General features: G+C 42.4%; 1 protein-coding gene across 3 annotated transcripts in view; it reads right to left on the reverse strand.

Moving 5' to 3' along the window:
• The window catches only part of Prkcq (protein kinase C theta), a 137,757-nt gene that overhangs the window by 10,506 nt on the left and 104,373 nt on the right, over window positions 1-22,878 (reverse strand). For all 3 annotated transcript variants that reach the window (XM_023719741.1, XM_004635288.3, XM_023719740.1), the window contains exons 13-16: window positions 21,989-22,080; window positions 20,276-20,338; window positions 12,593-12,731; window positions 5,523-5,711 (exon numbers count right to left, since the gene is read on the reverse strand). In XM_023719741.1, coding sequence (XP_023575509.1) covers window positions 5,523-5,711; window positions 12,593-12,731; window positions 20,276-20,338; window positions 21,989-22,080 — 483 coding nt within the window. The remainder of the gene's footprint in view (window positions 1-5,522; window positions 5,712-12,592; window positions 12,732-20,275; window positions 20,339-21,988; window positions 22,081-22,878) is intronic.

The following is a 22,878-nucleotide window of genomic DNA, read 5'->3' on the forward strand; positions in this document are numbered from 1 at the left end:
AAAGGAAAACTTTTTCTCCTGTTTTGAACACTGCATTACATAATTTTACCTGCCCAAACAGACCATTTACAAATAATTAGGTCAGTAAACTTCTAACATCCATAAAAAGATAGCTTTCTTACTAAAATGCAAGAATTTAAAAGTGGTATCTAAACAAAAGACAAAAACAAACTGGAATGAAAGCCTAGATATCACATCTAAAATCGGGGTTTTTTGTTTGGGCCTTCATATTCTTCTCTCCCTCTACCATATCCTGCTGGAGTTCCTTTTTCAGCAAATGTGGTATTTGTACCAGGAAAATCATAACAGAGTGCTTCCTGAGCTTGATATACTTACTTTTGAGACTTAAAAAAGTGAAATGAGTAAAGAGAAGATAGTATGATACTAGCTCTGAAGTCCAATAGTCACTCTATTTTTACACAATGGAGAGATCATTATCTTTTCTTTCTGAAGCAAAGCGACCTGCCCATGTTCCTGAGAGTGACGGGTCCTGCACAGGCCCAGCACAATGTCTTCACGACAGAGACAACTAGGAGCTCAAATTCATGAAGAAAGACTTGCTTCTCTCCATAAACGTTGGCAGAAGGATTGTTGACATTCATAGGAAATAGAATGCTCTTATACAAATGGCCAGGACATAGCTGGAGTTCGTTCACTTGACAGTTGGGGCCACAAAGAAGTTCCTAGCTACAGAGGATGACCACCAGAAGCCATGACAGCTTCTCCCTGAAATCCTCTCTCCCTCTTTGGGCCCTTCTCAGATACATCTTTCTGTTAGAAGAAAGATTATTGTTCAAGAACATTAGTTTCCCATCCTTTTCAAACAAATGGACAGGACATCCTGGATGAATAATTGGGGAGAGAAAGAGTGTTTCTTGGGCATCGATCAGCTGGACAGAGCATACCAACTGTGATTCTCTGCGGAAGGCAGTCTCTCCTGGTCGTGACTGTCCACCGTGCTGCACACACCATGTCCTGTGAGGCTAAAGGGGGCATGGTCTGGTACTGATGCTGGGGCAGATGCCATGAAGTGGTGCCTTGCTTAGCTTTTCCAGAGCACCTACAGCTTCTGGGTTTCACTACATGATGCAAAGTCTCTGGAGGAAATTTTTGAGAAATGGTATTACCTTGGATTTTTTGCAGACAGGGCATAAGGATGTAGAGAGGGTTGGGTTGAAGTGATGAAGCAGCTGATGGTTAGAAATAAAAGTGGAAACCAGCCTCAACCACAGCAAATTACATAGTGGAAACTAATTTTTATCAGCTTCGTTGCTGGAATATGTGCACATCAAAAGAAATGCTAAGCTCTACTCTTCCAAGTGGCTTTAAAACCCTCTTCCCTACTAGTGTTTCTTTGTTGTTTATCCTTAATTATCTCGGCTTCTGCTTTCCTCAATTTATTTATAAATTTCCTTCCTACTCTTGTGGCAAGTCTATCTACTGTCACTGATATTCTTGTGAATATCTTCTTTTTGTATTTGCATGGAAGCTAACCTTACATTTAGTTTTGTTCTTAGGTTTTTCATTCTGAAATAGACCTACAGGACAATGAGAAGCCAGTACAGAGAGGCCCTGTGTGTCCTTACCCCAGTCCCTCCAGTGGTTGCATCTCAGCTCACTATCAGAGCCAGGAGCTGGGACTCGCGTGACTTGTGTTTCTAGGGCATCTTGTCACATGCATGAAAAGATACAAACATTTGCATGACCACAAATGTGGTCCTCCTCTGCTCTAACTCCCCTAATCCCTGGCAACCACTAGTCTGGTTTCCACCTGTTCTGCCATGCTGTCATTTCAATCATGTCACCTCCATGGACTCAGAGTACATGAGCCTTTGAAATAGGTTATTTGCTCTTGAGATCCATCCAAGTGGTTTGGAGTATCAATATATTGTCCCTTGCAATTGCTGATTGGGTTTCTGTACACACAAATCTTCATCTTTTCACCTTCAACTGGAAGCAATCCTTTCCTCCTCTCCAGTCTTTCTCTTCTTTGAAATCATCTCTTGCAACTTCTTTCCACAGTGACTTCTGGTGAGCTCTGTCTAGCCTCCTGTTTCATGTTCTGTGCTTTCCTGAAATCTGTTTAGGTCCTGTGCTTGAGACAAACCTAGAGGCATGCTAGGAAGGCTGGCCTTTCCTATTGGCCAGAGTTGGGATCCACACTAGACCCAGGGCTTCCATTCTGGGACTCATCTGAAGACAGCTTCTGAACGTGAAAGTACCCTCAGCCCCAACTTCTGTCATTGTTCTTTTCCAGTGGATTTTTTTTTTACCCCAGCTTCTCGTGCTATGGATTGAGTTATATCCTCTTATAATTCATACTTTGAAGCCCTAACCTCCAGTATGATTGCGTATAAAGACCACAGAAAAGTAATTAAGTTTAAATGAAGTCATATGAGTGGAGCCCTTATCCAACAAGGTTAGTTTCTTTATTAAGAAGAGAGATGAGTTTTTGTCTGTGTCTGTTTGTCTGTCTGTCTGACCATTTTCTTACACTTACATGGTAACATGTAAAAAAGTGAACATCTCTAAGTCAGAGACACAGCCCTCACCAGAACCCTGTTTGAATTTGGTCTTGGACAGTGAGCTGTGACCTCCTGAACTGTTAGAAACATATGTCTGTTATTCCAGTTGCTCAGCCTGCGGCATCCTGGCAGAGCAGCCAGATCCGGCATGTGCACTTTGCAGTGAGTCCTTCACAGAGCCAAGTGCAAGGTATGCATAGCAGTGGTAACAATGGTTGGCTTACCTTCATATAAAATAAAACTTTATAACCAAGTCTCACTACCTTATTTGTACTGCTGTCATCTTTTTTATTGGTTAATTTTGAAATGAGCTTTTATTTTACTTATATTTATTGTCATTAGAAGTGAATTTAATTGTTCATTCAGGGAGTTTCCTAGTTTATTGCTTGTCTTGCTCATAGGAAGTGAATCCAAGTTGAACAGACTCAGGTTTTTAAACACCTACTTCCATTACCCTTGGGCTGGGCATGCTGTGAGGGCTTCTTCAATCTCTCAGATTCAAGACCTTGATTCCCAAGGACAGCTCTGGAGTTATCTCAACATTTCTAATACCTCAGACAAGTTGTCACTTGCAATGGAGAGGTGGATGTGTAATGCCCTTTAAATTCAATTCCAAGTATATTTTCAAGAGAGGAAAAAAGACAGGGGACTGGAAATATTTTTTAAACTTTTGATGTAAAACCCACTGATATTTGATGTTGGAGAATCTTGTTTCCATTTTTTATATAGTGAGAGCAAGGCCAAAAATTATCTTGCTAAATTATAATTTTCAACCATTTTACACATATGAGATCCTAGAATTCAAAACAATGTTTTCTAAAACCACTGGTACTCTTGGTCTACTTCTTGGTCGGTATTCAGGTTTGCTGGGCTCTAAGTCTCTTGGGTGTGTTTCTTTTATCTAAATGTTTTCTGAGACAGCACAGTAAATGTGCAAACTTATTATTCTTACATATATTGAGAATAGTGCATTGGCATAATTTATATTCCTCTCACAACTTGTTGCACTCTTACCACGTAGATGGTGTTCTGAATCCTTAGAAAAGGGATACTGGGGTTTGGCTGAGAGCACTAATTCTTCATGATGGCTCTCAGGTGTTCCCAGTCTACATCTATTTGCCTTGGGAGCTTTCAGTTCAGTTAAGATATATCCTTCTTTTGCTCCATCTATCAAAGAAATGCCCAGGAATGAGTTCCATGACTCCTGAATGTCTTTATACATGGAGATGCAGGTGGCCCACTGAGCAGTAATAGTTGGTGGCTTAAAACGCTCTTGTTTCTTACATAAAATAATGCACTCCAGTTCATCACTTCCCTGCCCTGGTTGAAACATGAGATGACATGTGTGACTTTTCAGCTCACTCTCAAGTGCAAAACAAAGCTATTGTCCCTCATCTGTTATAAAACACTGTCTTGGTTAAAGAAATTAAAACTACTCAATTGAAGATATTAGCTGTCATATCAAGTTGATATAAAAGCAATGAGTCCTGCTCCCTTTCTTCTTGTTTGAGCAGCTGCCCATAGCATGAGATTCTGAGAGCCTCATCTCGGGCATGAGAGCTGTACATGGATGCCTAGCATAACCCGGACTCTCATGGATGGAGGTCTGACTTCTGGTTTGGTAGCGAATTCTGGTCATTGCTGCTAAGATGGAAACAATTGCTCCTTTCTTTATTACAATGAAGGAGGCATCAGTATTTCCAGGGCACAACAGGTAGGCATGCAGAGCAGAGCTGGTCTACATGAATAGTATCCAAGACAATATGCTGTGTAGGCAATGAACTGGGAAGAAAGTGCTGCCTAACTGGTTTAGGTAGAGTACTTATGCTACGGAATGGGGTGACTAGCCTATATATCTTGGAGGCTTCAGCAAAGAATGCCCTCCACATAAATATTTCCAAAGAACTTACACAGTTCCCCACAAAAGTCTCAACTTTAATGTTTTCTAGTTTCAAGGAGCATGAAGTCACCCAGCCTTGTAAGAACTCTTTTTTCTTCTTACTTTTTTAGTCTCTCTTGGCTTCAGTCTGGCAGACTGAAGAGTTGGAAAGTAAGAAGAGTCAGATTCAAGGCAGATTCAAGAGTAGGAAGGGAAGAAGCCAAGGATACTATGAGCTGCAACAACTACAGTGGCTTCTCCAAAGATGAGCAGCTGCTCAAACAAGAAGAAAGGGAGCAGGACTCAGAGCCTTTATATCAACTTGATATGACAACTAATATCTTCGACTGGGTAGTTTTAATTTCTTTAACTGAGACAGTGTTTTATAACAGATGAGGGACAATAGCTTTGTTTTGTACTTGAGAGTGAGCTGAAAAGTCACACATGTCATCTCATGTTTCAACCAGGGCAGGGAAGTGATGAACTGGAGTGCATTATTTTATGTAAGAAACAAGAGCATTTTAAGTCACAAACTATTACTGCTCAGTGGGTCACCTGCATCTCCATGTATAAGGACATTCAAGAGTCATGGAACTCATTCCTGGGCATTTCTTTGATAGATGGAGTACAACAAGGATATATCTTTTTTTTTTTTTTTTTTGTATTTTAGTAAGGGTCTACAGGGACTACAGAGTGTACAAGGTCTCACTAAGTAGATTGGGCTCGTAGTGATCCTCCTGTTTACAGCCTCCTAAAGAGCTGGGATTACAGGCGTGCACCACCATGCCCAGTCCCAATGGCCATCTCAGCACACCTGGGGGTGGTACCAGCACGGCAGGCTGGGGATTGAACCCCGGCCACTGCATTTGCCCAAGAAGATGCTTTAATCCACTAAGCTATTTGGCTGGTCCTAAGGATATATCTTAAACTTACTTTCATACTCAAGGTTCTAGGCCTCAGGTACAACACCTAGTGCACATCCCATGTACATCCAGTTCAATGCAAGGGATGTGTGTCCCATTATGTAAAAGTTAGAATCTAGAAACTCATGGAAATGTTAAGAAAAAAAACCTAATGCTAATCACATAAAGATATTTATTCTTGGCTTCATTCCTTACCTTCACTAGAAGGTCCTTGGCTTCCTTCTCTAGCCATCGTGGGTAAAAGGGATTGTCCATGCGGATAGAGTGGAAAAGCTCTTCTTCATCTTGCCCGTGGAAAGGTGATTGGCCAATCAGCATCTCATAGAGTAGAACACCAAAGGACCACCAGTCAACCGAATGGTTGTATTTCTGACCCAGCAAGATCTGTGTGACCAAAAGGCAGACATAATGAATATGAAGATGGCAACAGAGATGCTCAGAAATCACGGGTGGTGACGGGAACACAAGGTTTCAACCAAGACCACATTGGGAACTGTGTCTGGACAAACTGATGACTAGATAGAAATGGCTTCACAATGCCAAAATTTCTGACTTTGAGCAAACCCTTTAAAGTTTCAGTCTTACCTTTGCTTCTGGTTCTAAAAGAAATAATTCCCGGGCGGCGCACGTGTAATTGGGGCTGGAGAGATGGCTCAGTGGTCTAAAGCACCTACTTGAAACAAGCTTGGCAAAGCACAGGGACTGCGGTTCGATCCCCAGCACCACATGCCAGCCAGACCCGCCCCCTGGTGGGCTGAGCTGGCCACACACACACACAATAAATAAATAAAAATAAATAAATATATATATAAAAAAGAAATAATTAATGCTCTTAAGTTTCATTTTCCAATCTGTAACATGACGAGTTAGGTGGCAAATATTGGGCCTAAAGAAGGTGGTGTGTGATGCAAGCTTTCCAGTGCTCCTGACATGAACATCTAAACCAAGCCAGACCTGCTGTCCTGAGTCTTTGCACAAGTCTCTGCAGGACATGAGCCTCCACAGACACTCTCTGAGCAAGTCCTACTCTTAAAGCCAAGCTAGGCACAGCTATTCAGTTCAGGAGTCAAATTTCTGACCACAGTTGTTCAAATCCAGAAATTAGAGATGTATTTAAGCTACATGTAGCTACCAAGCAGATTCTAGGAAGAACTGCTTTGCCTTCTCTGGTAGGGAACATCTGAAGTCTAAAATCTTACCTGACTTTCTACAAAATTTCTAACCTTTCACCAGTTCACATTTCTGGAAAAGAATGGAGGATTGGTGTATTGATGTTCATCAACTTCTTCGCTTACTGTTGGAAGGTAGCATGCACATGCCACACCGCACGGATAATCTTAGTTCAGTTACGCCCAGGGAGAGGCCACGTTCACACAAAATCCCCAAGACGTGCCACAAGGGGGAGCCAAAGAATCCCCTGCGAGCAACACATCTTTGTGAATTGCTTAGATTTGGCAGAACAAATAAAATTTGGAGGACCAGAGACAGCTATGGTGGAAATTAAACCTTTGAGACTGGGGATGCTCATAAAAATCTCATTCTTACACTAGGAGGATAATATAAAGGGCAAGTCCGTACACAGAACAGAATGTGAGCCGGAGGAGCACTAATATGTGAGAGGCATTTTCAGATATAGTGCCTTTATTTAGACAAATTCCCTCTATTGGTGCTATTATCCTTAGATGAGGGTGACTGGGCCCAGGGGCATCTGTTTCTTACTTAAGGTGTTCTAGTGGGCTTGAAAGCTCTACAGTGATTGCAGTCTTTGGAGGTTCTGCTGTGTGATGCACCTTTCATCTTAGGAAGCCATCTCTGGGCCTCTGCCTCACCTGCACGCTGCTCACCGGGAGTAAAGAAAGAGTGGTGGACGTCCCAGGACCCGACTCAGAAAAACAGCCTTCTCTGCTCACCATGACCTCTTCTTTTGTTTCCTTCTTTTCCTCCTCCATCTTTACCCTGAGAATTTCGAGGTGCAGCCTCCAAAGCATAGCTCTCAACTGGAGAAACTCAGAAAAGCACCGCCAGTGGCCTTGCCACTCAGTTCCTTCTTTTTCCTTGCTGTGGTCTGCACCTGCAACCCCTGTGGCCTGTGGCGGGGAGGTTTTAAGGTCTGCAGCCGTTCACTGGTCTGCATCGGCACATTTTAGGGCAAGCGCTGCTCTAACATGAAGTGACCAGTTACCGAGGACCTATAATGATTTGGTTTCTATCTGACCATGACTTTTCTTGAGAACTGTGTTTAGGTTCTGAAATCTCACTTGGATTAACTGTGCTGCTATTGTGCAGTAGAAAGCTGTATGTTTTCCTCTGCCAACGTAAGCTGAGCTTCAAACGACACGTAGCCCCTCCTCACTCCAGCATCAGGACACAGCAGGCAGAGTGGATCTCTGGGGAGCAGCAGTAGCTCTCAGAAGACTTGGGTTGTGGGAAGCACAGTCTGTTTTTCAGGGTGCTCTGACATGCATTTATTTCTGTGATTTGAGCTCTCCTGAGAGGAGAGATGTGTCTGCCAGAGGGGCTCCACAGTCTTTGTCTCAGCTGTTTTATGCTCCTGTGTCTTTAACTCCATGCCTTACTTAGGTGGCCTGCTGAGGGGACTTTTCTCTGAAGAGCAAGTACTGTGATGGAGAGAAATAAAGGAGAGACCTAGTGGGAGCTCAAAGCAGAGGGTGTTGAGGACCTCCTCGGGGTGAGATGGCTCTGAGTCTGCAGTGAGGACAACTGTCCTCCAGTGGTGCTTTGCTTCTGAGGGAGGACGACAGTGGGCAAAGGAGTGACATTAGGTGAGAACTTCACATGGTAGAGAGCATGGGGAGGGGACCTGAAAATGGAAGGGTTTTGTAGGAAGAGAAGAAGAGGCTGGAGAAATTATTTGATAACAGAGTCCCAGAGTGAGGAGCCCAGTGCAGGTTTGAGACGGACTGGGGCACATGCCCATTTGGCCACTACTCAGCAAACAGGGCCAGGAAGGCTACTCTGAGCCTCTGGGAGGAGTCAGATGCAGAGCAGTGAATGTGAGCCTCCAGCACATCAGACAACTGGAGACACTCGTGCTGCGGCAGCACTGGGGAGAAGCAACAGCCCTCTCCTAGAAGCCGGGGGATTTCTAGAGAGACAATGATGGCATGTGGGGGTGACCACAGGCCAGGGGAACAGATGTGTCAAGGCAGAGATGGCACAGAATGGCCCAGGCAGGGTAGGTACACACGTCCATATGACTGAGCCTATTAGTGGGGACCCATGACAAGGAATTTGACCTATACCCATTTGGTAATGAATACTTTCTGAAGATTCAAAGCCCTGGAGTGGCAGGTTTGCATTTTCACTAGCAAATCTGAAAATTTGGTAGATGAACAACCTCTAAAGACATGGATGCAACTGGGGTGACTGCGCTATTCCATGAGACATGGGAAGAAAATTGGAACCGTATTTATATTAATTAAAACAACTCAAATGAAAAAAAATACAGTCTTCACCAATAGGTGCTATACAAGTGACACAAATACCCTCATTTTATTTGTGTATTTTAGGACAGGGTCTATAGAGTCTATAGGGTCTCACTGCATAGATCAGATTCATAGTGATCCTCCTGTTTATAGCCTCCCAGATGCTGAGATTACAGGCGTGCACCACCATGCCCAGTCTCAATTGCAGTCTCAGCACACCCCAGGGGCAGGGCCGGCGTGGCAGGCCTGGGCCTTGAAACCCCTGGCCCCCGCATCTGCCTAAGCAGGTGCTTTAATCCACTGAGCTATTTGTTCAGCCCAAATACCCTCATTTAGAAAGGTAAGCATCATTCCTGAGGGAAGGATGAGAAACCCCATCACAGACGCATCTTGGTGGTCACCTACTGGTGTGTTATTTTGCATGGATCCTAAAGTGTGTTGCCATTCCGGGTGGTGTTTTAACTAAACAATATGACAAGTAATAAAAGTTATCTGCAATGTGGCTTTGATGGAAGGTAATATGACAATAATAATGCAAACATAACGTTTGAAGTAAAGATAATACTAAAACAAATAATGCAAACATAGGCAGAGCCTGAGGCAATAGTATCACTGATGTCTCTCTCCTTATAGAAGCTCTTTGTGAGTCATGTGAGAAAACTAAAAACAGTGAAGATCTCGTTAGTTATATTTTATCCAACAAGAGGTTGGCTTACAGTAACTGAGTGTGTCAAAAATGTTGCTTCGACTTACATATCAAGTGCCCACTTTTGAATGGTGAGCCTTGTCTTAATTGCATATATTAGAGCTTTTTTCATATCATATTTCTGTGAAGTACCTTTTTCAGCTATGATAGCCATGAGAACCAAATACTGGGATAAATAAATCAGATTTTTTAAGACTTACAAAGATTTCATTGAATCTCATTACTCTAATAAAGCACAAATATGTCTGTGCTCTTAGTATTGGGGGTTCCTGTTTTATGAGGGAATATGATCAAAAATTTAAAAGCATATAAGCAGCTGTGTGGTGGTGAGCTGGGATGGAGGGAAGCCATGTGACATGTCTTAGGCTAGGTTAGCTGAAATAAACATAGAAAGAACTGGAGATTCTTTTTTTTTTTTTTTTTTTGTATTTTTAGTATAGAGTCTATAGGGGCTATAGGGTCTACAGGGTCTCACTATGTAGATTGGACTCATAGTGATCCACCTGTGTTCAGCCTCCTAAGAGGCTAGGATTATAGGTGCATGCCACCACGCCCAGTCTCAATCGCTGTCTCAGTTCACCCCAGGGGCAGGGCTGGCCTGGCAAGCCAGGGATTGAACCCCAGCTGCTGCATCTGCCTAAGCAGATGCTTTAATCTGCTGAACTATTTGGCCAGCCCAAGAACTGGAGATTCTTTGAGCAGCAAACCAAAGGGATTCTTTTTGATAAAAAGAATAAAGGGGGACTCAATTTGGTCACAAGACTAGAGGAGTGAATAGACACGCAGTCCAATTTTAGGGAGTCTTACTATTTGGTTTGACTTGGGGACTCAGGAGGAAACATGGATAAAATCTAGATTTCTAAATGAGCAACTGGGTATATAATGTGATTAATCAAGATAGGTTTAAAAAAGAAGGTGGGTAGATGAGTTCAGCAGAGACAGAGGGTTTGGGACCTGCTATTGGGAAGGCTTTTGACACTTACTGGGAGAACTCAAGCAGGAGTACAGACTTGTGGGTCTGGGCCAGGGTGTCTGGGCTGGCCATTTTGATTCTGGAGCCAAAACTGTGGTTATAAATAAACCAGAGGACATACAGTAAGAGGAGAAGAGAGCCAAGCATGGAATCACCAGGAGACAAGCACACTTGAAGGTGAGAGAAAGAGAAGAATTGCAAATGGAAGAGGGGGTCTCCGAACATAAATTCTGGAAGACTCAGAAGAAAACAGAATCAGGAAGGCTTGCCAAGGAAAGGATATGGCACAAAATACTTGTTGATGGATGAATCAGAGCAAGGCAAGCATGCTAAGGACTCTAAAAGTGGACAGAAAAGAAACTGAGGCAGCTCCTAGCAGCTTGAGAGGATGACAAAGGGGACCTCTGCTGGGAATGACAGTGACATGGTCTGCGTTGAGTGATTACACTTGAGAATTATCCCTAAGGAAATCCAGTGTTGAACCGAATCTCTGCTCTGAGGTCTCCTCCACTTGAACCTTAATTAGCTTTGGCTTCACTTTAAACTGGAAATGGTTTACTGCACTGATATCTGTGTTTGTGCTAACCTGAAGGAAGTACAGATTTCTAATATCAGAAAGTTATTAAATCAATGAGCCAAGCTCTGTGAGCTCAACAATTTCTTGACATTAAAAGCCATAATTTCTTTTTGGGGCAGAGGCCAACCTTGCCTTTAAACAAGGTTAAATTAAAATTAAATAGCCCACAATCACAGGGCAAAGCCTCACAGTTTTTAGATTCCAGATGCCACAGTTACTTGTGTAGTGACAAGACTTTACTGCTTTTTTTTTTTTAAACCTGGAAATCAGAGGTTTGTCACTGCCTTTCTCACAACTGTCACTCACTTACCTGCTTATTAATGCAACCATCCATCCATTCCTTCTTAAGCTATTTAGTGCCAGTCCCTGCGCTGGTTCTTTGCATGGAAAAAGAAGATCACTTGGACCTACCTGGGTGAGAAAATGATAGGACCATATCTATTTTGCATCAAAATCCTGCTTTTGATATTGTATCATAGACATGTGGGATGGAATCCTGGGGGAACCTGAGTGGAGGGACATACTGGAGATGTTTCTGTACTACTTTTATAATTTCCTGTGTACCTACAATCATTTCAAAATAAAAATTTTTAAAAATGAGTAAGAAGCCGTATCAAACACTAGAGCAAACATTTAGTTGTGTAGAGAGACCCAAAGATGAAAAGGCAATCAGGACAAGTAACTACGTTATAGGTAGGACCACATGGTAAGGCAGTCACCTAATCCAGTCCAGTCCAATCCAATCCAATCCAGCTCAACCCAACCCAGTCCAGTGATCCAGTCCAGTCCAGTCCAGTCCTGTCCAGTCCTGTCCAGTCCAGCCCAATCCAATCCAATCCAATCCAATCCAATCCAATCCAATCCAATCCAATCCAATCCAATCCAATCCAATCCAATCCAATCCAATCCAATCTGGGGTGAGAATTGTGGAAGTTTCTGTAAAAAGTGCGTTTAGTTGGATGGCTGGATACCTTATGAGTAAATTCTGTTCCTCAAGGTGCTGAGATGGTAGTGATTATTATTACTGTTTACTATCATTATGATCCTGGGGGTTGTGAGATTTAACTTTTAGAAATGCTCTAATTTAGTTTTTGCAGTTACAATTGTGGCATAAAAGAGGAATGAAGTTAGAGTCTCTTGCAAGCATTCACTGCTCACTAACTCAGAGACCTGGAAATCGCCAAGCTGGTCTTCCATCCTACAAGGAAACCCCCTTACTTAGTCAGACACTTGTTTCCACTTTGTTCTTCATGAGTCACTCCTGGTTGGTCTGAGAAGTGTGAACATATCCTAAGCCTGAGATGAGTTAGAAGCAGAGTTGAAAGGGAGTACTGGACTCTTCAGGCCCTTGGCAGGTGTTGCCAATAGTTAGAGTTGCATCCTCCATAAGATCAACAACCTATATTTGCAGCTACATTTGTGAAATATTTGAAAAAGCAACTTACAAAATTAGAGCACAAAACCTGAAAAGCATATGGCTTGATAGGGAAGAAGAGGAGTTTGGCACGAATACGCTAATGTGGGAAAAGGTGGTTGCAGGTCACCCAGGCAGTGCATCCCTACCTCCGGGGCAATGTAGTCTGGAGTCCCGCAGAAAGTGTTGGTCCTTGCGTCTCCTAGCATGTTCTCCTTGCACATCCCAAAGTCTGCTATTTTGATGTGTCCATCTTTGTCTAACAGGATATTATCTAGCTTTAGATCCCTGCAAAACAAAAGCAAAGCTAAATCCCACTTGAGTAAGTGCAATTAGAAGAACATTGTCATAGAAACAAGGTAGCTCATCTCATCATGGCCTGAGAAGGTGAACAAGGAGATTTGCTGGCCCCTCCTCCTGCTCCCCACAGTCCTGCCCAGCATGCCCTGTGCTTGCTGTTCTTTGGTGTTTACTCCTGGACCCACGGCTCCTGCTCAGTCTCTTCCTGCAACTACCTGCCCCTCTGACAGACTTCTGCCTTAAATGCCATGCTCAGTACCTGGTGAATCTCTGGAGTGCAATTTATAATCTTTCTTGCATTACCTCGTGGATGAAGGAGTGCATGCGTGCTTTGGGTCACCTCCTCAGTGCATCATCCTTCTGTTTTAAGAGGAAGCTTTCAAAAACATTGTTTGGATGTGAAGAGAGAGCTAGCAGTGGAGTGCCCCTTGGGCTGATGATGCATTTGGTGCAGGGAAATGTCTAATGCTGTACAACACATACACAGGTCCATTGTTTCAAAGGGGTACAGACAAAGCTCATTGCTCAAGGTGCTGGTTGCTGCTGCTGATTTTCTTTTTGATTTATCAAGGAGTACAACTCTATATGAGGGGTCAGAGCAACAACATTGAACCCAGGACCTTTTCTGGAGGAAAGGATGAAGTGGGAATGACCTAAAAATATACTCACACTATGTCATTTTCTACTATGCTTTGTGTGTTTCTTTGTAAATAAATTATGCTGTGCCTAACATCACGTCTGGTTGGAAAAAGCCATTCCCAACCAATGAAGAACCACTGTAGCCCCAGAAGCACCCCATAACAGAATGTGCCAATAATAGGATGTCAGGTCAATATATTCTTCTTTCCTTCATAAGCAGAATCCTCTTAGAATAGCCCATTCTATTATTAGGTGAGTGTAACTGGTAACTTCTTAAAAATAAACCAGCCATGTTGTGCTTTCCTGTGATTTTACCCACTGGTCTTTACAACATTATTATTGTTATTATTATTATTATTATTATATAAGATACCTTAAATATTTGTTTCTTTGAATTTTATTTTTAATAATTTTATTGAGAAACAAATAGCAATGAGACAATTTCAAAACCGATTACTAGCACAGTTTCAATAATTAATACGTTGCATATTGTTGTCTTAGTGGTTATTCATTGTACAAGATGCAGACATGATATCCTGTCCACAAACACTATTAGAATAAATCTCTATATTCATTGAATTAAGAGAATGCAGCTGTTTAACTATCCTAATTAAGCTACCTTAAATATTTGAGTCTGACACCAAATTTTTTCCCATCTTTTCTTCCCCAAGCTCAGGGACATTGTTACTCATATAATGTGATTTTGGACACTTCAAATATCTAGAATTTTTCAATTGTCTTCCTGAGAGATGTTGCTTAAGATGGAACCAGTGTCCTTCATGTAGGTGACCAACTGGTGCAGACTCAGTGACTCTGTCAGCAGCTTGTAGGCCCCTCTGGCCTTTGCTAAGACCTGTCATCCTTGTTTCAGAAACTTCATCAAGACAGTGCTTAATGGTGGGTTTACTGTTCACAAAAACCTTCAAATATTTTTTCTACACAAACTGACACTATCCCAATACCTTATGCTGCATCTGAAAAATTGACTTCTGAAAGATAATTTAAACTTGTCATCAATTTCAAAAATTATCTTATTGATTTTAGCCAATGGAATTTCACAAGTCTAGTTTGTTATATCACATCCAAATTTCTTTGGATGTCTGAGTTCTGAGATTTATTTCTTTAAGTCTATGATATGTGGCTATAATGGAGACCACTGTCCTTCTTGGTTAGCTAAGATAGCCTGGGCAGGAATAGGAATACCTGTTGCTCTTATCCCTTACTGGCCTTAGTGTGAGGACTTTCTCAGGCTCCTTGTTTTAAGGTTCTCCCAAAGAATAAAGAGATATTTAGTGGATTGATTTTTGATTGGTTCATTTATTTTCCTTGTGTTTGGATGCTTGAGTTGTGACATGACATCCTTATGAGTCTTGGTTAGGTGCCAGAGCTGCTATAGCACTTGCTCTTGTGTGCACTTAGATGACCCTGGGCACATTCAGGTTGGCATGGTCAGAGTCCAGCATGCTCTTGGAGAAAGAGAAGACTAGTTTACAAAAGGAGAAACTTTGAAGTGGGCAGGCCAAGAGCAGAGACAGAGGCCATGCAAGTCCTAAGAGGAATGGAGATGACAAATGAGATGCTGCCCTAGTTCTGAATGGTCTACCTTCTTGCTTTGAGTCTCTTAGTGAGACCTAACTTTTGTTCATTCAGGTTTGTGCTACCAGTCATTAATATTCTTGCCCTTCTAAAGTTCCTTCTATTTGTCTTCTTCCTTCATTAAAACGAGAGCTTTGTGGGGATGGACATAAGTATTGCTTGTTATTTGTTATAATATGATGACTCCAATAACAGCTTTGTGGAATGAATTACCTCCCCCTCCCCCAGCTACCTGCTGCAAAGAATGGCCAAGTAACTGTTTTCCTTGATTCTTTTTTCCATTTTTTGTAAGAGTAAGTTAGCCAGAGAAATTGAGAGTAGGGTACAACAGTTTTGGTGCAGTCGAGACTCACCGATTTCCCTAGGATTTGACATTTTCCACGAGGACCAGGACAGAGCCCATTATTGCTGCACCACTGATGGCTTCCATGTGCCTGCCCGAGAGGTCTGTAGTATTTCTCACCTTCCTGTCACTTCTGTTGCTCTACGGTTTACCTCAAATTTGGTCACACCTTCATAATCAAGACTAAGGATGTTAAACATGCAGCTGCACTGTGACTTGTGCATTATATTCCAGCAAGCCCATGGTCTAGGTTAGGCCTCACTTCCTTGCTGAAGCCTCAGGTCCCTTACCTGAGTCACACACTCAGCTACATGGATAACATTTTGTTTTCTTCTGTATGACATTTCTGCATAACTTTATAACTATGCACATATGCTTCTAAAAATTTGCCTGAAGGATGTTTTTGGGGTCATCTCTAGCAAGCCAGATCCCTAGCTCTGGTGCTATACACAGATCATAAAAACAATGAACATAATATCTCATATTTGTATTTTGTTTTCATGCTTGCATGTGGATTTTATTATTTGCTTTTTTTTCTTTCTTTTTCTTTTTCTTTTCTTTCTTTTTTTTTTTTTTTTTTTGTATTTTAGGACAGGATCTACAGGGCCTACAGGGTTTCACTGCACAGATCAGACTCATAGTGATTTTCCTGTTTACAGCCTCCCAAGTGCTAGGATTACAGGTGCGCACCAGTAATCATGCCAGTCTCAATTCCCATCTCAGTTCACCCCGGGGGTGGGGCTGGCACAGCAGGCCTGGGGATAGAACTCCTGGCCCCTGTGTCTGCTTAAGCAGGCACTTTAATCTGTTGAGCTATTTGGATGGCCCTTATTATTTGATTCTTACAACAGAACTTTAATCTCCAATTATTACTTTTGTTCATCCTTTTTCTTTTCTTGTGAGGAAATAAAAGCCCTCAGAGGTGATGTGATTATCCCAGGCCACATAACCAGTCAGTGCGTCAGGACCCAGGACCAATCTTGATCTTCTCTTTCGTCCTTTTGTACCAAGCTCACCCGATCTTATTCATTAAACTGATTTTGCTCCAATTACAAGTATATATTTTAATTTATTCTAAAAATAAATACTCTCTAGGCCTCAGTCTAGGAATAATAAACTTCAAGTCAACTATTCAATCTATTACCTAAAGCAAGCCAAATGTGTTTGGGACTGTGAGAAAGAAGCTTACTAAAGCCTTGAGAGATGTAATTAGAACAGGAAAGGTACAGAAAGATTGCAAAGTCAGATCTACACAGGGAGAAGAATATGGACAGAAGACCAGCCAGGTTCCCTGGAGTGACTGGAGATGCCATAAAGCCAAAGGCGCAAGACACCATGAGGCATGCCATGCTGGTTATTTCTCACTGTACACCACAGAACATCAGGACTGAGATAAGACTCCAGAGTCCGAGGCCCTAGCTTTTCCTTGTGAATATCTGTTTGCTTATGTATAGGATAACTTTATGTGGGAGACTTTCATTCTGTTATGTGGTCGGCATGAGCAAAGCTCTTCATCCAGGACAAGCACTATGGGAGATTGGATTGGCTTCGTGGTGGACTCCTACAGCCCACCCTCTTCCCTTTCTGTCTCTGGCTACTCTCTTATGAAATGATCCTGCTTGCTAGTCTCCTTGTTGCATTCATTTGGAAGCAGCTTCAAATATGCGGGTTGGGCTCAACCACCATTAAAATGTAATCTTAAGCTGCCTTTCAAATTTAATAGAGTAAGAGTTAAGGTTCTAGGTTCTTCTCTTTTTCACTGGAATGCTTTTCAGGTTCACATTTTTATATTTAGCCTAAAGCAAGGCTTTGACATCCTGGAAGAAGCCACTGCCCTTCCAGTTCCACCAGCAGGTGGTGAAGGCACGTGAAGTTGCCCCTGCTCCTTTGTATCTCAGGGTCTCAGGTCATGTGACTGTCCCATAGCAGGCTTTCAGTTAAACCTAGAGACATTTGTTTAATATTTTTCCATTTGTCCTTTCCTATACTATTTCTGTATCTCTTCCGGAGTCACACCCTCCATTTGCAAAGCTTCTCCCCCTTGAAAAATTTACCTTCTGCTAGGAAATTTTTCTTGATAGATCTCTCTCCCCTGCTAAGTTCTGAAGAGGTTTTTTCCTTCCCCCTGCATTTACCTTTTTAATTATATCATATTCAATTTGATTTTTTTAGAAAAAGAATCTACTGCCTATGTCTTTTCATGTAATTCTGCATCATATTAAGCCCTGAAAGTGGCTTCTGGTGGTTAGGTTATCTATATATTTTGTGGCCACCACAATGTTTAAGAAAGAGATTGTACTGTAATTCAGTAGACAATCTTTAATCCAATTGTGCAGGACTTTTTCTTTTTTTTTTTGAAGGGTCTACAGGGTGTTCAGGGTCTCACTACTAGATCAGACTTGTAGTGATCCACCTGTTTACAGCCTCCCAAGGGCTGGGATACAGGCACGTGCCACCATGCCCTGTCTCAATGGCCATCTCAGCCCACCTAGGGGGTGGGGCCAGCAGGGCAGGCCCAGGGATCAACCCCTGGCCTCTGCACCTGCTTGCAGGTGCTTTAATCTGCTGAACTATTTGGCTGGTCCTAGTTGTGGAGGATTGATAGTGGTCCAAAGATATCTATCTGTTCAAATCCCTAGCACTCTGAGAATGTGACTTTTTTTTAGAGAGAGAGAAAATGTCTTTGCAGATGTAATTAGGGATTTCAAAAGGCGATTTTGCTGGGCTGTGTGTGTGGGTCAGATCTGTCCAGGGTTGTTCTAAGAGACACACAAAGGACACACATGCATAAAGAGGGCATGTGTAAGACAGAGGAAGAGACAAGTGTGATGTGGCCACAGGTGAGGAGACCAGGAGCTATGGGAGGGTGGGAGGGGCAAGGGAGGGGCCTCCAGAGCCTTTGAGAGAAGTGAGACTCTGCTAGCACCTTGATTTTGGACTTTGGACCTCTAGAACTGTGATAGAATAAAATTTTGCTTCTTTAAGCCACTGAGTTGGTGGTAATTATTTTATAGCAGCCCTTCAAAACTAATATATTGGTTTTGTGAACAAACCCAGAAAGTCATAATTGTATGTAATCAAAAGAAGGAAATTAATAGAAACCCCTTGTTAGATCACTTGCCAAATTAAAAATTTAGTTCACATCACACAGGAGCGGCTGAACATCTTACAACAAGTCAATCTCCCCGTCAGCAGCACTGACGCCCTGCTGCCAACCTGTCCACGTGCAGCTTGCTGTCTAGCAATTGGCATGCAACACAGAGTCAATGACTATGCTCATTTGTAGTTATTTGATGACACCCTTCAGAAATCCTACAACTTTATGAACATGCTAACTGAACCCAGCATTTTGTAGAAGGACACATAAAGAACATGATTTCTACATGTGGACAAAATAAAAGCTCTAAAATGGGCATGCTTTGACTGTTATAATACTACTTGGTATAGGCCTTCACTGGCCTTTTTATTGTATGTGTCTAATAATTTACAAGACGAAATGAGAGAAAGAAGCACCAGGGTATGGAGGAAAAAATGAGGGAGCTGTCTTCCAACCTTCAGGTCTCTGCTATTTTTACTAAACTTGAGAGTTTTTATCCTCAAATTCCTCCCTTCCTCCTTTTCCCTCTCACTCCCTCTCTCCGTCCTTCCATTCCTCCCTCCCTCTAATCCATCCTTCTATCCATCCATCCACCCACCCATCCCATAGAATGCTCAACATACAGGTACCAGTATATTTTAGATATTCATAGTCACAGTGAAAAATTTAAAATATATGGATTCCAATCAAGGTGAGTTTCAATGATATGAAACACTATATCTCTATCTCTTTATCTATCTATCTATCTATCTATCTATCTATCTATCCATCTATCTATCTGTCTGCTTAAGAAGCCTGACTTCCAAAGCTCCCCTAGGTCTTCAGTTCTGTTATGCTAAGTACTGCAGGTTCACTCTGGGATCCTCTGGAAATGGAGGGGTCCTTCCCCCTCAAGGGAATTTAACACACAATGGCAGCATACCCTGTAGGCACCAAAGCTTCAATATTAACCGGCCTGTGGTTTCAATAATCTGAGTGGAACACAATGGAACCTTTATTGACTACTCCCAGTCATTATGAGTCTGTCACAGAAGAGGTCCTTCTGAGCTTTCCACAGTTTAACTGGTCTCCTCTCTAGCTCCTCTATTTTTCTTTTTCTGCTTTCCCCCCTCTAATCTACAATGAACTGGAAACTAGACAACTAAGTCTTTGAAGATTTGTATGTTGAGTAAGTGTCAACTGTGTTTTGAGAAAAGAAGAAATAAGACCGGAGTACAATAGCTTTCATTGGACGGCTTTGGCAGCAGAGCATGAAATGTTATCACAGAATGGAGAAATGTTGGATTCATGGAAGATGGCACCAGCAGTGTTCTGTGCACTTCTTCAAAGCATAGAACAGCAGATGTGGTGGATCTGTGGGTGTCCCAGGACTTCCCTCCCCCAACCAGGAGGAGAATATTTCACAGTGGGGATGGGATGACCAAAATATGTTATATGTAGGTATAAAGGAACCTCAGCACAAAAAGAGAATGCTTCAAAGGTATTGCAAGGTGGCCCATGCAAATACGAACAAAATCAAGAGGTACAAAGGGGACAAATGAAGGAGCAAATAACGACATGATATGAGAAAAGATGGTGTTGGAAAGAAATGAAAGGAAGAGATTGGAGAATAAGAGTAAGGGCCAGCACAGAGAACACCATCAGGTTGGAGCCTTCTTGCTTTGGAGACTGATTTCTTACCAGGTTGCTACCCAGTCATCTTTCAGGCAGTCATGGTTGGCAGGAGGTTGGGTGGGAGGTATTCTAACACAGAATCTTACTCACTGGCAATTTCACATCACTCAAGTGCAATGATTAAATTAATGGGGCCAGGAAATCAGATTTCTTAGTGTTTGCTTCCAGAAAAGCACAACTTACCTGTACACAATTCCTTTAGAATGAAGGAACTGCAGACCAAGGATGATTTCAGCAGCATAAAACCTAAGGGAGAGAGCAGGGTTCACCATGAGTGCATTAACAGAGCACTAGGAAGTCCCCAAAGCCAGTCTGATGTTTCATGCATGGGAAGTGCTTGACTAAGTGGTATACACACACAATTTTGTTTAATCCTAAGAAGCAAGACATTATCCATACTAAACTGGAGGAAATGAAGGCTCTGAGCACCCAAACAGAGCCCTGAGAGTATGAAACAGAGCTGCTGCTTAAGCCAGCCAGCCCCTCCTTTACCTCATGCTTGTTCATAAAGTAAAATGTTTAGACTGTCATTTTCTGCTGGTAAAACACAGACATTAAATGTAGTGGTATAGTGTAGTAGGAAAATATCCCTTTTTTTCAAAACTCCTCTTGGAACCCATGGACCTACAATGTGCAGTGGTTCCAAATAGATCTGACTAGTTTATTTTCATATTGACAACATTTGGCCTGCATGAGAAATACAGTCTGAGAGCTAGAAAAAAGGATATTAGAAGATGGAAAGTGATAAGCTACTGATCTTCAATGTGACAGGCTTACAGGAAATGAGTGACCATATCTCTAGTGGCAGTAAAATCAGATATAAGGGGGAAGTGGGGCTTTCAGGACCTTATGGATAAATGCAAAGACCTTCCTCCTGGGAAGCATTCAGAACAAAGTGGACAGCATGTGTCCAAGATGACTTCATGCCTGAGACCAGGAGATGACAGTGGAACAATCACTGAATCTTTTCTAACAAAAATGCCTAGTGATTTCTGTGCTGCTAGAATCCCATAATGGGTGCTTTGCTGAGGATTTCTGAGGAATTAATTGTGTGCATGCTATCCCCTGGATTTGACAAAACAGCTACTTCAGTCAGGGTTTGAGTAGGACCAAAGGACCAAGACATCTTTCAAGCTATTTTGACCTAAGACCCTCAAAGTGTTCATGAAAAGGTGAACAAAAGCTTATCCAACCTTGAGCAAAGCATACTCGCATGGACCTGTCACTTTTAGAAGAGTCTGATGGCATGGTTTGTTTTACTCAGATGTCATAGTGGGTTTAGGGCACAAGAAGGTCCCAAGGGGGCCATGTAGGCAGTGCTGGCAGGACTTCACCATGACCTTACCAGGCAGACACAGCCTGTTCCCTCTCACTGGTATCTACTGCTGTTTGACGTCAAAGAAGAGGAAGATTTCTTCTGAAACTGAGCAAATGCCTCTTCCAGTTTCCTGTTCCACACATCCCAGAAGCCAGATGCTTTATGCTTTTGCGTTGGGTTTCCTACAGAATGCTTCAGCTAAACACTTCATCCTGGGGTGGCTTTCACCATTTGTGTTTCATTTTAATGCTTTCTTTGCAAAAAGCAAATATTTGCTCCTGTGCTCAGTTATTTACAATGGGGGTGTTTCCTTATGAAACTAAGTAGTTGTTTTCAAAACATAGAGAAATAAAACAAAACACACTAATTTCAGTTTTAGAAACACGGAAAATGATTGCTTTGTTTGGTGCTACAGTAATCCCAAAGGTTCACCTGGTCCTGGAATTTAGGCATGCTGAATGAAGACTTAAAAAAAAATCACACAGGAAAAATATTCTGTCAGAGCTGGGTATGCACAACCTGTTAAGAACCTAGAACTTCCCCCCCCCCCCCACAAAAAACCTTCATAGGGCTCTTACGTGGCTCTGGGAAGGTCAAACTTGTGGCAGCTTTGAATGTGGTACATTAAGTCTCCTCCGTTGAGATACTCCATCACAAAAAAGAGGTTTTCCTAGGGGGAAAAAAGCCTAACTTTTATTTCCTTAAAAATAAAAGACACAGAGAGAAAGAAAACAAACAAGTTTCAAACAATGGATTAGATAATTTTAGAAGAACCTATTCTATCTCAAAATAACTTATGAAAAGACTGGCAAAATAATTTAGCTGATGTATACTTTTAAACTGTAGGACAGCAGGGGAATAAGGGTGGGGTGTCGGCTGCCGTGTGCTCGTGCGCTATGGGGTGCAGCTTGAACTTGCCTGATGGACCCTGAAACAGCTGAGCCTTTAGTGGGTGCAGAGCACACTGCTGTTGTGACTGATGATGTGGAGGATGGTGAAACCTGGGCTTCTGGACTCCAGAAGTGGGACCTGAAAATAGCTCCTCATGCGACAGTCAGTGAACGGCTCACTGAGCATGTTCTAGGGGGTGAGTGAGCGCAGGGTTTTCAGTCCTACTTCCTCCATCAAAGTTGGTGCAACAGAGCCAGCCCTTCTGGAGCTCTTAACCAAACTGCTTTGTTCCTCTCCAGTCCACACTTCACTTGTTGGAGAAGCAAGCCACCGTTCTGAACATGCTCTCCTAGCAGAGGCCGCCACGTGTGATCTTAGAACTAGTGTCCTGGAGAGGCAGCCATCCACATCAAGGCCAGGGGGTGCTCTTCAGAGTGTGGGTTGGGTTGTTAGTGGTCACTGCATTTCTAGCCAGCCTGTGCTACTCAGACTATGAGGGACAATATTATTTCAAAAATAGTCACAGTTCTTTGAGCACCCTGAATATTTAAGGGTCCTTAAGACTCATAGAATCAGT

This window comes from Octodon degus, unplaced genomic scaffold (assembly GCF_000260255.1).
Source record: "Octodon degus isolate 3935 unplaced genomic scaffold, OctDeg1.0 scaffold00071, whole genome shotgun sequence".
In the NCBI taxonomy this organism is placed as follows: Eukaryota; Metazoa; Chordata; class Mammalia; order Rodentia; family Octodontidae; genus Octodon; species Octodon degus.